At 43.6% G+C, this 14,323-nt stretch overlaps 1 protein-coding gene across 1 annotated transcript in view; it reads left to right on the forward strand.

Moving 5' to 3' along the window:
• The first annotated feature begins 7,846 nt into the window (after positions 1–7,846).
• LOC109470863 overlaps positions 7,847–14,323 on the forward strand; it is a 10,816-nt gene continuing 4,339 nt past the window's right edge. Inside the window, exons 1-6 of the mRNA XM_019769948.1 lie at positions 7,847–8,399; positions 9,117–9,247; positions 9,907–10,176; positions 10,398–10,535; positions 10,924–11,142; positions 11,469–11,762. Coding sequence (XP_019625507.1) covers positions 8,057–8,399; positions 9,117–9,247; positions 9,907–10,176; positions 10,398–10,535; positions 10,924–11,142; positions 11,469–11,762 — 1,395 coding nt within the window. The 5' untranslated portion in view covers positions 7,847–8,056. The remainder of the gene's footprint in view (positions 8,400–9,116; positions 9,248–9,906; positions 10,177–10,397; positions 10,536–10,923; positions 11,143–11,468; positions 11,763–14,323) is intronic.

The raw sequence follows: 14,323 nt of genomic DNA on the forward strand, positions 1-14,323 counted from the left end.
CGATTCAGCGGTCTATCGAGTACGAATGACACAGAGATGAGCCGACTCCCAAGTTTCATTCTGAGGTTTTATAGTCATGCGCGGCGGAGTAATACAAATTTACAGAATGCGATCAAAACTTCAGACATGCAGCTGTTGTTGTGTTGCATCACAGTCAGTGGAGAAAAAATTCCATGCGCTTACAGAAAATAGTACCAACGACTTTTCATGGACATTATTTGATTTTTTTCATATATGCTTGGTTATTTGAAAAAAAAGGTGCAATTATATTCTGCTTAATCTAGTTTTTCTGTCAATGAGCTAATCACGGTTACTGTTTTAAATTGGGGGCTTGTAAAATCAGGTCAAATGCGTTATCGACTGAGCCAATAGGAAATGCCCGCGTTTTTGGCGCGCTTTGTTATAATCAGATATGCTCACACCTGGCCATGCAGCTGGGACGCGGCTGTTGTATTGCATGCATCACTTTCAATGGCAGACAATATCCGTGCGCCCACAGAAAATAGTACCCAACGGCCAACTATTTGACATATGATTTTAAGCCACGACTATTTACCTATTAGTAGCTTGTATACGTAAGCTCAGTAATAGCTGACTAAATTGAAAATTTTCTTCTTCATTTCCACTTCAAAAGTTGGCTATACATTTACGCGAATTCATATCAACGAGGACTTCGGTCGTCTTTGAAGACTCCCCTTTCAGTTTAGTTTTCACATCGTCGTATGTGTAGGTCACAGGATCACATATTTCGGTGGACTTTGTGTTTTGGGATCCACAATACGCATATTTGTATTCTGCTTCCACTAGGTTTATGTCAATAGGTTGGTTCAAGGCAGGTTTTAAACTGCAGCTTGTAAAGTCAATGTTTTTGTGAGGGTCTACTTCTATTTACCATGTCGTGTTCGTCCAGCTTGAGTTCGCCCCCCTCCCCCTTCCACCTATTCTACCTTTTATTGCCATTTAATGATTGATTGTTTGCTCTGGAGTTTCCCGTGCCAAACAAGATTTTCCTAACACACTTGCGGCCTTCCCTATATATAATTAAGGGTAGTTCTTTTCTATTGTTTTCCTTTTAATCTAGACCTTCTTATATCTATATTCCAGTCGAGATGCTGGTGTGCGCTAGCGCTGTTTCGGTCAATGATTAAGGAGGATTCTGTCCACCAGGATGTTTCTTCCATTTGTATTATCCCGTCTGGTAACTCCGGTATGTTCCTCCTAAACTTGTTGGATGGTCTCTTCAAAGGAGTCCCAACCGTATTAAAATAACTTTTGGGATTTGACTCGGTGAAGTTCATTCATTCAATGGCTAAAGCTACACTAGGAATAGCTCTTTTACTATAATACTGTACTCTTTCTAGTTTTCTTTTAACAATTTGTTGGTCAGAGTCCAAAGACCAGGAAGGGATGGCGTTAACATTCTTGATAGTTGGTTACAGCAAGTTGAACGTTAACGTGTGTTGTTTGGTCGCACACAGTAGCTGACTGTTGTACCGGTACCAAGTGTACTGGTGACACTTCTACTTCTATGTAATACTGGTCAAAACCCCTCACTGGGGCGTCACGACCAGGGTGCTGGATGCACGGGTAAGTGCGGCCGGTGGGGTGATGGTGCTGAAAAGAAAGACATGAAAACAAAAAAAGTGCAAAAACCGAAATTGTGCTTAAACTGTATTTACATGGCCGCACATGAAGTCCTGATTACTTCTGGGGGCAGGGATGGCCCATGTACAGGGCCAGCCTAAGCTTAAAGCTATCTACTGTTGTCGCTGTGACAATGTGTGGTGGTAAAGTATTCCATTCCATAACTGTCCTTGGCATGAAACTTTCTCTGTGAGTTTCTGTCTTACATGTGAATGTGGCGCAGCGTAGGGGATGACCCCTTGTAGGGTTTGTGTTTCTGCTAGTGTAGTTGTGTATGTTGATGGATACTTGGTCGTTGATTGCCTCGAAAAACAGTGTCAGTCGTGCAATCTTTCTCCTCTCTTTCAGGGTGGGCCAGCCTATTTTGTTCAAATCCCAATCTAATTCACTCATCGACTCTTTTGCTCTTTTGTACAGCTTCTTTTTCTTCTTAATGGTTCTTTTTAATGCAGCAGTTTTAATGCAGCAGTTATCCAGGGACTAATGTATTTACATGAGAGGCACTTTTGAGGGATACTTTTAGTATGCTTGGCCATTAGCTGTTTAAGTCCAGTAGTAAAGTATACACAGTTCTCATCTACACTGAATGTAGAGAGGATTCTCTCCTGGACGAGTTGAGCTAGTTTCTCAAGTCCTGACGAAAGTGCCTTTTTGTCGGCTTTTTTGTAAATATTAACTACACGAGGTTTCTTTTTGGTGGTCTTTATGTGTGTTTTCATCCTAACAGTCACGGCATAATGATCACGTATGCCGGGTATAATACTAACTTGCTCCACTAAGTCTGGATTTGAAACCAGTGCAATGTCTAGTACGTTTCCTCCTCGTGTGGGCTTATTTACCATCTGGGTTAGGTTTGCTTCCTGAGTAACATCTACAAAGTTCTGATTAGGTGTCATCCCATATTGTGGAGAAGGGCTAACTGTGGCTGGGTTAAGATCCCAATTTATACCTGGTATGTTAAAGTCTCCGAAAAGGGATACATTGGGTCGGACTGGTTTTGATGTAATGTTCATTATTGCTTGAGAGAGTGAATCCATGTAGAGAGGACCGGAATTTGGCGGTCTATATGCATATGAAACAAAAATGTTCCAAATAAGTCGGCGTCGTACGTTTACATCTTGTGACACATTTGGTAACCGACCCTATGTATTTACCAATTTAACAAAGTGATAACATGGTACATTGCACCTGTTGAGTCCTGCCGCCTGATGACATTGTCGGTCGCCAGTATCTCTCCGCTTTGTCTCCTGATTGTCACCCGCCTTGACTCCGGTCTTCCTGGGCGGTTCTACAGACACAACAAGATGTCTTCAGTCGATTTCTATCAAGGATTATATTAGTGGATCATATTCTGGACCCAATGACAGCCTTATCCTTATGCACATGAGGTCATATTTTCAATAAATAATGTTTATTGATGTTCTTGAATATAAAACTTTCTACTTTGCTTTCATTCACTCTTAAGTGACGCATTTCAATGTTCCTTCAGTAAGAGATAAACGCCACCTATTCTGTTCATAACGGTGGGTGCTTCTGTTCATAGCTCCCCCTCCACCGCCCCCCCCCCCTTACGTGTTAACTTGCGATGTATAAGTGCGATATTTCAATATCAGCGGAACTCATTTCCTTTCTCTTCTCCCCATCCCCTGTCTTCTGACTTTCAGGGTCAGTCTGAGCTTAGCCCGAATGATGTCCCTGGTTATGTGTGGAAACGTTTTCTGCATCTTTTAGTATAGGACATAAAATAAGAAAGTAAATATAGAAGCGTTAAAATGAGATAAAATGTGTATCATTTTGGTAGGGCTTACCATTAGATAGAGAATACAAATGTAACATACTTCCAACTCCAATGGGAAGTATAGTAATGGACTCTTGTGGATCATTTCAATACATGTGAGGCAGAAGATACCAAGTGGGCTGCATTTCTGTCAGTACAGAATGTGATGTGACTTTGTTTCCGCAGAAATAGCAGTAGTTTGGGGGTGGTGTGACCAGCTTCCTCCCTGTCTGTATGAGCTCATCTTGATGATCAGCCCATGACTCCTCTTGTTCCTTTATCCGCTGCTGACGTGACACATCAGGCACAGATAGGTTCAGCAGCTGAATGCTGACATGTAATGTCATTGTTGTCAAGGTCTGCTGTTGCTATGAGTTGTAAAACGGTTGTTGTGGCTGCACCTGCACTTAAACTTCGGTGTACACAGACCGTATTGTTCCATCGTCCTGCAATATTCTGAGAGGTAACACCACACCCTGAAATCCATTTCTCTGCCTTCCTTCCCTCTGCATATTAGCAAAAAAGACAAGGTATAATTGTCTAGGCTTTCTAACCCAGAGTAGAGAGTCCCTATGCATTGTTTATAGTACTTATATTGTGTACCAAAGCTATATTAGGTTAATAAAATGATGTAGTCTTTTCATGACGTCATGATTAAAATGAATAATGTTTATTGATGTTCACCTTCACTTAACTTTAACACGCATAGATGGTAAATGTCCACGTATACCTCACTTCCATAATAGTATTTGTTCTTGAATCCAAAACTTTCTACTTTGCTTCCATTCACTCTTAAGTGATGCATTTCAATAAAGAGATAAACGTCACGTCACCTCTACTGTTCATAGCGTTGGTCCGCAGCGTGCGGCGCAACTCCCCCTCCACCGCCCCCCAGGTGATATTCGGGTAGTACTTACAGACCTATGAACACAATATCGTCAGACTCATTCGTGTGTTTCATTGAATGCAATTAACATGTCACCATTTTGTACACGCCCTGCATTAATTACTTTCCGATGAATTAGCATAAAGTTATAAGACCTAGTTCACTGAGCTTGGCGTTCAGTTACTTACATCATCGATCGCTCTGCGGAACCCTCGGTCCGCCGACGACCCACGTTGTGTTTCTTCAATGCCGATCTGAGTTCCCGCTGTGAAAACATGGACATGTAAGATACATTTATTGGTAGGAATTAGGAATCACATCCGTGGTCGATGGCTGAAAGTACATCCAACGAATGTCTATACAATCCTCTCTGCAAATCATCTTTAAGTTGACTAAAATAATGTACAATATGTCTTTGTTGTATTTTGGACCCAATTGATGCAAATTTGGCCACATCGACAGGTTCTGAGACGACATGGAAAACGACAACTTCAGCCACAGTAAGAAATAACAGCGACCTCCGTGGTCGAGAGTATTTGGTCCAAAATATACACATGCAGTAAGCGAAAACACACCGGGAGACATATCATTTACTATTCAGGTTCGTAGCTATTTGGAATGGGAGATATTTACGCAAAAGTTCCGCCTCTCGGCTGACATAGGCCTTGTCTTTTTGAGTTCGGGAATCGTGGTAGTGGTACCGCTCGCCATGATGGATGACACCGACTGACGAAAGGCACGGTTGCACATAATAAGGTTAACTCGGGTGCACACAGGAACGTTGATAAGAAGATGTTTTTTTGGTTTGCTAATTTGGGTGCTTCAATCTTGTAACGTTACGATCAAATTGTTGATATACGTTTAAAAGAGGGCAGTAAATCTGTATCTGTATAGCCGGTATAACCGCCCTCCGGCGTAACACACCAGCTTCACAGGCACGCGGCGCGGCGGCAGCTGGCTACATTACACCGATCGACTTGTTACACCTAACCCTTGAACTTCTAACTGTACACTTTGTTTAAAGCTATCTAGTGACAATGCCCGTGATGTACTTGGTGACAGCGAATGCCGTCATGAACAATTCTTGATATATCATTGCTTCCTGCCATTTGAACCATGTAATGTCTATATTTCAACCATCTATGTCTCTAGCTATCTATATCCAGATCTTTATCTATGTCTGTCTGTCTGTCTATCTCTCTGTATCTCATCATCTATCTCTATATCTATCTATTTCTATGTACCAAGCTATCACCCTATCTCTGTCTGTATGTATCTATGTTTATAATTGAAAGTGAAGTTCAACATTCAAGTACGTTACATGCAATTGAAAGAAGTCATTGTATGAAAGGTATATGCAATTTCATTACCTTGTTAAAAAAAATTAAAAAAACAAGAAGCCAGAGGCGACAATCCTCCGTGAAATTTTATATTTTGCAACAAAAATAATCCCAAGCGTCAACGCCAGACCTACTGTGCAGACATTAGGCAACGGTTAATACAATGAGGGCGCGTCACAACCATAAAACATAAAAAGACCCAAATCCATTACTGCTCCTAGGGCGTGTAAAGATACTGTGCTTCAAGTTCGAAGTTCATTTTAATTACACACACACAATCATTGCATTCACATAAAAAACGGACTAGCATGATCTATCACGGTCGTGTCACTAGTAACAGACAGCCCCACCGTCTTACCGTGCCTGTTACTTATTAAGCGCGACTGGCCATGCCAAATTCCAGCAACAGTTGCGACCAGCACCGTGAGTGTTACTACCGCCGGAAAAAACGTTTCAACGACATTATAGGGATGTTTCAAAAATAAGCATTTACTCCAATATCAAAACTGCTAGGGTAAAAATAAAAACACGTGCATCACTACGGGCATAATGGCACACCACATGCCAAATTACACAGAAATGCTACGTACAGAACAATGAGTTTTGGCTGCGAACATCTATGGTACCACTTCTCGACCCTCCGCACGTCTGCATGAAGTCCCCCCCCCACCGCTATTCCAAAAAACGGGTTTTTCCGGACCATTCCAATTTGCCTCATAATTGTAGGGGTGCATGTGCAATATTACATTGACCGCGAAAACAGCAACGGCAAAAATACACATTCGTGCATCAACACGGGCATGCCCGCGGACGGCGTATAAAATTGTATGCCGATTACACAAAGAGAACCCAGTGTTTTGACTGCGAACATGAAAAAACAGCTCTTCACAACACTCCGTCCGGAGGTCCTGACCTCCTTCACGGAGTAATGAAAGACTATATTGTTCCACCCTATGCAGTTCGAGAACGGTGTTCTTGCAATGGCTGCAAAGGCCGTGGTTGGTATGATCCCCGCACTGTTCGGCGGCATATCGAGCAGCGTGGGTGGTACATTCCACCGTCCGACAGTGATGACGGAGAGTCTACACACTCACCTAAGCGGCCACGGTTGGAGGTAAATGTCATGAAACACTTAAGTTTTTACACCAAGGGATATGGGTGCAGTGGGGTCATTTTTTATCCGATTTGTGGGTATTTTTTCCACTGTAAGTAGACTACGACGGTCTGGATGTTTACTCATCGTGGGTTTATTGAGGCTAATGCAATATTGTACAATGTTGTGGAATACTCAGTAATAGTTCAGAGGACATCATGTTGGCTTCATATTTGGTGTATCGTGTTGTTTCAGTCCTCTGAAGAAGAGTCTGACTCAAGTGGCAGCCAATATTCCATGGAAATCACATCTGGAGGGACATATGGACATGATAATGAGGACGGTAATGGTGGCGATGACGAAGGTGCGCCACACGCCGCCGGAAGTGCCAGCGGACCTGAAAGTCCCTCGTACGAAGATCCCACTACTGAAAGTGAGAATGATCCGGCCATGACGGAAACTGAAACTGACAGCGAGGATGACCCAGATCCCGGTGACCCAGGTCCAGATGACCCAGATCCTGGCGAACCATTATTCCCAAACTCTCCGAATGATCTTGAAGTAGCTGTGGGACTCTTGGCGGCTTGGCTCGCAAGGACGAATGTATCAGAGAGGGACATGGGAGATTTGTTGAAAATCTTCAAATATCTCTTGCCTGCCCCCAACAACCTGCCAACAAGTACAAAGAAATTGAAAAGAGTCATGAACAAAAGTATCATCACAAAGCACAAGGCTCATATCTGTCCAAACGGCTGCTGTATTTACACTGGTAAAAATTTACACTGGTAACAACTTGAAACAACAGCAGTGCCCTGTGCGCCAATCCACGGTACAAGGATGGAACCAAACGGCCAAGGAAGGTCTTTCACTACTATTCATTAATTGAGTACCTGACCTGGTTGTTCTCGACTCGCAAGTTTGGCACCCTCGCAACAACACATCATACAAGAGCTGATGTTGAACAGGACGATCTCAAATTCGAAATCCAGGATACTGAGATGTGGAAGGGGCTATACGCTAACGACGGTTTCTTCCAAGGGGAATCGAGAGGCTTATCGTTGAGTGTGTCAACAGACGGCCTGTCTCCTTTCCGGACGAACCCTAAAGTATGGAATTTGGCCGATTACAGTGACTATCGAGAATTTACCAAGATCCGTGGGAAATGAACTGCCATGTACGTTTCTGTATGGTATTGCTCCTGGACCAACGAAACCGGACAATCTAGACGTCTGCTTGACGCCTCTAGTAGATGACCTCATGAAACTTGCCGTAGTATCCCTGAAACAAGAGATGCCTCTACTGATGACAGCTTCACGATGAAGGCAAGGGTACTCAGCTGGAAGGTCGACTATGAGGGACATCGTATACTGCTCAAGGTTGTCGGAGCAAGTGGTTTGGCTGGTTGTGATAAAGATCATGCGAAGGGTATCAAACCAGCAGGTGTCAATAGGACGATCTTCCCACTTCAACGCTGCTACCTGGCCCAGGACTCAGACCTCCGCCGAAACCGAAATGGGCGATATTTGCGAATCAATGACAACGGCCAAGTGGAAGGGCACAGTGGACCCGACAACAGCAATCCACCAGCACCCAGGACACACGATAAAATGGTCGCCACTGGCCAACAAGTCGAAGCTCTGCGTCTCCAAGGGAGAAGAGGTTTGTTCGCACTCTTAAAGAGACCACTTTGTCTTAACTAGTGACCTAAGGCAATGAACCTTTGAAATCGGTATGGTTTGTTTTTCATGTTGATCCTTGTTACTTTCTTACCTTTCAACCATGATGGTGTTATTTCATGTCTATGTCAGTTGTAACATGTATGTAATGTTATAATTGACATGGTAATCCGTCTACCCATGTACTTTATGTTGTATCCAAAACATAACTTCGTTTATATCATACCCGGGGTCGCGATAATGTTCGATAACGGGTTCAGGACCGGGTCGTACTTTACGGTACGGCCCTGTCCTGAACCCGTTATCGAACGCTTCCATGGCTTCCATAAAACGATTCGAACGCGTTTCGCCCTACCCGCTTGTGCCCCTTTCGAAAATTCTAATACAGAATCCGGACGTTGGAACTGATGTTGTTGCATTTTAGGGTTTAGTGGCACCAACTTTTGGCTCATCTTGCATTGAAAGGCGTGTTTTCTTGGGTGGGTATGACATAAATAAAATACAACACGGTGTATTCCGCATCGCCCTAGGTCCCGGCCCTCCCGCGAGTCGGATCGCCCTCCGGCCTGCGGCCGTCGGGCGATCCGACCCGCGGTCGGGCCGATACCTCGGGCGATACGGAATACCCCGTGTTGTATTCTATATGAATGCACCTTTGGAGCCACTCAGTACATGTATTTTTCATCTCCGTACATTGAAGCACAAGCGGATCGTCTGCAAAAGGAAACCGGTGTCCGTGGTGTGTCTGAAATATGCCGACTGCCCTACGTTGACATCGTGGCTGATGTACCGGTGGACCCTATGCATGTCATCGCTGGGTTTTGCAAGAAGGTTCGTGTTGAAAGCCCCTGTACTTGTCAATGTTGTTAGGCTAAGTAAAAAGAGTCTAACTTTGTTCCTAGTACATAGCAGTTTTATTACTATCGATTTTTTTTTTCTTTCAATCAATCTTTATTCATTAAGGAACTCGCGGGCAACACACCCGAATTACGTCCTTGTTACACCAGTCACATTAACAACATTTACATTTTAAAACGAATCATCACATAGGTAAAATCTCAATATTAAAAACATCACAAATAACATATCACAGTTAAACATATGCTGTGCATGGCGCGATTACCAGATGTCCAATTACTCAGTGCTAATTGTCTTGTTGTAAAGACGGATTGCGCAATGGAGGAAAGAATTTCTTAGTCTCTCAGTCCGGGCCCTTGGTACACTGATAGTGCTAGAGTTTCTAAGTGTCCGTCCCGTGGCACCAGACCTGTATCGATGTATCAATATTGTAGTCACAAGTTGATGAAGAATACCTATGCGTGCTTTCCATGTCAATGCATCATGCATGATAACACCAAGGTGTACATTGCTGAGAAAAGGGAACTGCCATAAAAGTACTTAAGATGTGTATTGGACATTTCATTTGTATGACTAAAGGTAATGAAAATGTGCTTCCTGGACATTTATTCCATTTTGCCTGTAACATTCAGCTCCTTGCCATTATGAGAGCCGACAGCAGCGTTGACGGGTACAACATCCGGCAGTTTGAGAGGCAAATGGGCAGGTTTCATGCAAACATCATGCCCGCTGCCGAGGGCCAAGACTTGCCGCAAGCTCCCTGGACCCTGACTCCAGCGCAACTTCGCCTGGCAGACGAGTGCTTGGCATGTATCAAAGGGATCACGGGCCATTCCTTCAGACCAGATATGTCGATGTTTGTAGATGGTGGTGCAAACCAGAAATCAGAAGAAGTCATTCACGTGAGTGTTTATATTGAGTCATATGCAGACCATGCAAATTGGGTGAATATCCGTAACTTGGGAAAATCATTGACGCAACAGAAAAATACCTTTAGATAAAGTACTAATCCTTGTCAATCATTTTTCCAAATGATTCTTTCCCCGTTTATGCCACCAAAGTTTCTAAAGTAACAGGTGGTATTTTAGCCGTAACTGACACTCCATATATTCTGTCCAATAAGGCGATGACTAATGGCCCAGTAAAGTTCTGCCTCCGAGGGTTCCTGGGAAACCTGCAGCGAACGGCAATCTTTGCTTACTGCGACGCAGTGTACGATGTACTACAGTCATCCTCACGAGACATGCTGGATGATTGCCAGGTTTGGAACTTTCACCAAGTCTTGTCAAGGACGTTGCCTACAGTCATAGGCCATGTGTATTGTACGATTAGTTAGAGGGAAGTTTAGGTTCTATCGGGACATGACTTTATGGTAAAGTAATACGTATTTTCTCAGGTGACTTCCCATAATTATCATGTATTTGCAAACGATATGTATTTGCCGTGTAATAAGTCGGTAAGGTGCGCAAAACTGGTGTACAGACAGCACAAGATTCAATATCGGTACAACTGTAGCCTTGCTGTACATTTCATGTACAGCAATGTTACACTTCTACCGATATACAGGTGATGAAGCACAAAACGTAGTAAGACCGAAATTTATGGCGCGGGGCCACAGATAACCATTTGTGTTTGCACCATCAATACAGGAGCAGCTATGCAGAGCGATGGTACTGCTAGCAAGGACATTGCCATGTACCATCCAGACAATGCTTTTCCACCTTCACTATCATTTGGTGGAGGGCGTTCAGAGGTTTGGAACCGCTCAGTCATTTTGGATGTTCCCAGCGGAGAGACGACACCACCTGTTCAAACAGCTGATCAAGTCTCCCAAGCATCCAGAGACGTCCATCATGAACAGGTTCAAGGTGAGTGAAATCGCACTTAACACAACAAAGTTGTCAAGGACCATCGATATCTATCCACCCACCCACCCATCCATCCATCCATCCATCCATGAAAGCAACCATCCATCAAAGCAACCTTTCATCCATTATTGTACATAAATGAAGGACATAGCTGCAATATGTAACAAGTACCATGTGTAAAATCAAAAATATTCACACAGACCGAACCTACAAGATTTTTCGATACTGTCAGAATGATCTTATAGTGTGGGTGAAACATTCAGGATCCTGGAGGTACTAAATTACTCTTATTACTTGCTTATGTAACCCTAACTCCAATGTTTCAGTACGTGCTTGCTGCCCAGCGTCTTCGCCACAATGGCGAGGTGCCAGTGGACCTTGTTGACATCTTTCAACAGTATGACAAAGTGGATGATTTTGAACGAGGCTATAACACCCGTCGACGCCGAAATGAAGACGAGAACGACTACGAAGACATCGTAGTTCATGGTGCTGGCTGCCATTTGTCGTTCAGTAGCTTTGCACAACGTCTTGGGGCCAACTCTGCTGGCTCTTTCGGGATGTTCTTCGGTACTCCAAGGGAGATGGTGCTAAACGAGGCTGACAGACAGCTATTACAGGTAACTGAAATGTTGACATTAACATTTACATCGATTACTTGCAATTTTTGTGTGTAGAAATATTGCAAAAAATCAGAACCAATTTCATGGAAGGTTATGGTTGTTGCAAGTAGCATTGTCAGCAACACTGAATGGGCGTCAATGATACGCAATGCAAACCACAGTTCTTACTTGTTGATGGAGTCAATAAACACCTATGTGTAAATGTACCTTTATGTTGTTACCATCTATACATTACCGTATGTTTCTGCCCCTTCCCCATTAGCGTCGACAACTTAGAGTGTCAGCCACGTGAATCTGTCACTGTTTATCACCAAGCTCAAGTTCCTGAAGTGGACAGACAATACCTCATCCAGTTCAGAAGTCAGTGGTGGGAAGAAGAAGCACCACTGCGCTCACGTCCCGTCAAGAGATTGTCAATGAGCAGTTATTTGGTTGCCCGGTTTCGAGATGACAACCCTCCGGCTAGGGCAACCAATGGTATTGAGGAAGACGGACAACAGTGGTACTATTGGATCGGAAGGATTCAGGAGTTCTGGCTACATAACAGTCCCAGGCACAGGCCGGAACAGCTGGTGAAGGTTCTCTGGTATAGCATGCCGGACATGGACAGGGAGACGACAGGTTTTTGGTTTGTAGATACCACACGGCCGAGCAGTGGGACTACGGTAGAAGACCTTTTGAACATGAAGTCCTGTTTGCCATTGGTAGCTGTGGAAGGACACTATATTTGGATATTGTCCATCTATCGCTAAAACGAGGGCACTCATATATAGCATGTGACATTTTCGGGGGTGGGTCGGGGTTGTAAAGCACTAAATGGTAACAGATGGTGGAACTACCCATTGGAGGTTGAAATGATATCATGTTACCAACATTTGTGACTTCAATTTTTATTCCCTCCATGTTTGTGTTCACAAATGGCACTGATGGGGAATGTGACATTTTTAGGGATGTCTTGTGGGTTAGGAAGGCACAAAGTCCTTCCGGATGGTGAAAGTGCCGAATTGCACAGATTGTTCAGAGCGATCGCCATGACGTCATGACCAACGACTGGTACGCAAAAGCGCTTGATGGTTGGCAGATTTGCCTAACAATTGTGTGCTTATGTCTGTCAATAATTTGCATATGTATATGATGTCAAGAAAAACAGGCTTCGTGTATTTCCACCTTGTACCATGTATGTGTTCAACAGGCTGAAGTGGAGGCTACTGACAGCTGATGAGAGGAACTGAAGATGAATTGGCTTTCGTCACGTTGGAAAACTTCTATTTGCAGGGAAAGAACAGGACATCCACGGTCGGTATTTCAAATGTTGTATTTTTTCTACAGTGTCCCGCAGTTTGGTCGTCCACGCAGGTGACATTTCAATATCTATATCCATTGATTTCATTATCTAATTGGTGATAAATAACGTAAGTAATTAACCTGATGTGGTTAAGTCTGATGAAGTGATATACTGTAACAAGGAGCTTAAAAAATGTGACACAACGTTCTTGACTGTAATGACTCTTTTCTAGTGATATTGTCGTTCCGACGGCGGAGGTATTACAACCCATGATCATGTACTTGTGAAAATTGCATGTTAGGAGGAATGTGGCTGGTACTTCTCTAGAGTAGTGCTTACGCAATTACACCTGGGATATGCACCTGGTTGTACACCTGGACGTGGGAGATGCCTATAAATAACACAGGCCACTGCGGTTTCTTCCACTTGAGCTTGACATGCCCAGATCGATGGACGACGAGAGCATGGAATCAACCGACCAGTACGTATTGCTTGTGTTTGTCTGATTATCTTTCATGATTTTAAACTGTAGCAGAGCTTGTAGGCAAAAATTGCCGTGAAACGTTTTGGTGTGTACAAGTACCACTTAGTTGAAAGCCGGAAAATTTGTGAAGTCGTGTTAATGATTTGCAAATGTTGATCGTTATGACGAAGAATTCGTTGCACAGAACATATGCAGTATGATGTATTCTTCATTTGAATTTTTCTGAGCAGAGTTCAATTTTTCGTTGTGCCCACGTATGTAGTAGGGCCCGGTTTAAAACGTGCGTCGTTTTAAGATATGTTGCGGGCGTGTACTTGTCTTCTGTGAATAATGTTCTGTATTAACATTTGTGGCGTGGGGTGGCGTCTTCGATCCCGAGTTGTACCCGGGACATGTCTGGACATGTCCCGGGTTACTCTCCAAGCAGAGGTTTGGGCCCAGTAGGGGTTAATTAGCGTGTTTGTAGGCTTTTTTTATTGGAGTTTCTCTTTTGCACTGAATTTTATTCCCACCAAACCCAAAAGTACATGGGTTTGGTGGGGAAAAAATTCAGTGCAAAAGAGAAACCCCGATAAAAAAGCCTAAAAACACGCTAAAAATACCCACACTGGGCCCAAACCTCTGCTTGGAGAGTAACCCGGGACATGTCTGGACATGCGCCCCGACATTGTGCCCTTGGGAAAGTCACTTCGAACAGTAAAAACCATCCATTTATTAATAGCGTGTATGAAGCCTCTTAAAGGTAAACACTCCAATTTCTTACAGTATGGACACGTTCCCGCCACTCCT

The sequence above is a fragment of the Branchiostoma belcheri genome, unplaced genomic scaffold (genome assembly GCF_001625305.1).
Source record: "Branchiostoma belcheri isolate BF01 breed outbred unplaced genomic scaffold, Haploidv18h27 scaffold237, whole genome shotgun sequence".
Taxonomy (NCBI): domain Eukaryota; kingdom Metazoa; phylum Chordata; class Leptocardii; order Amphioxiformes; family Branchiostomatidae; genus Branchiostoma; species Branchiostoma belcheri.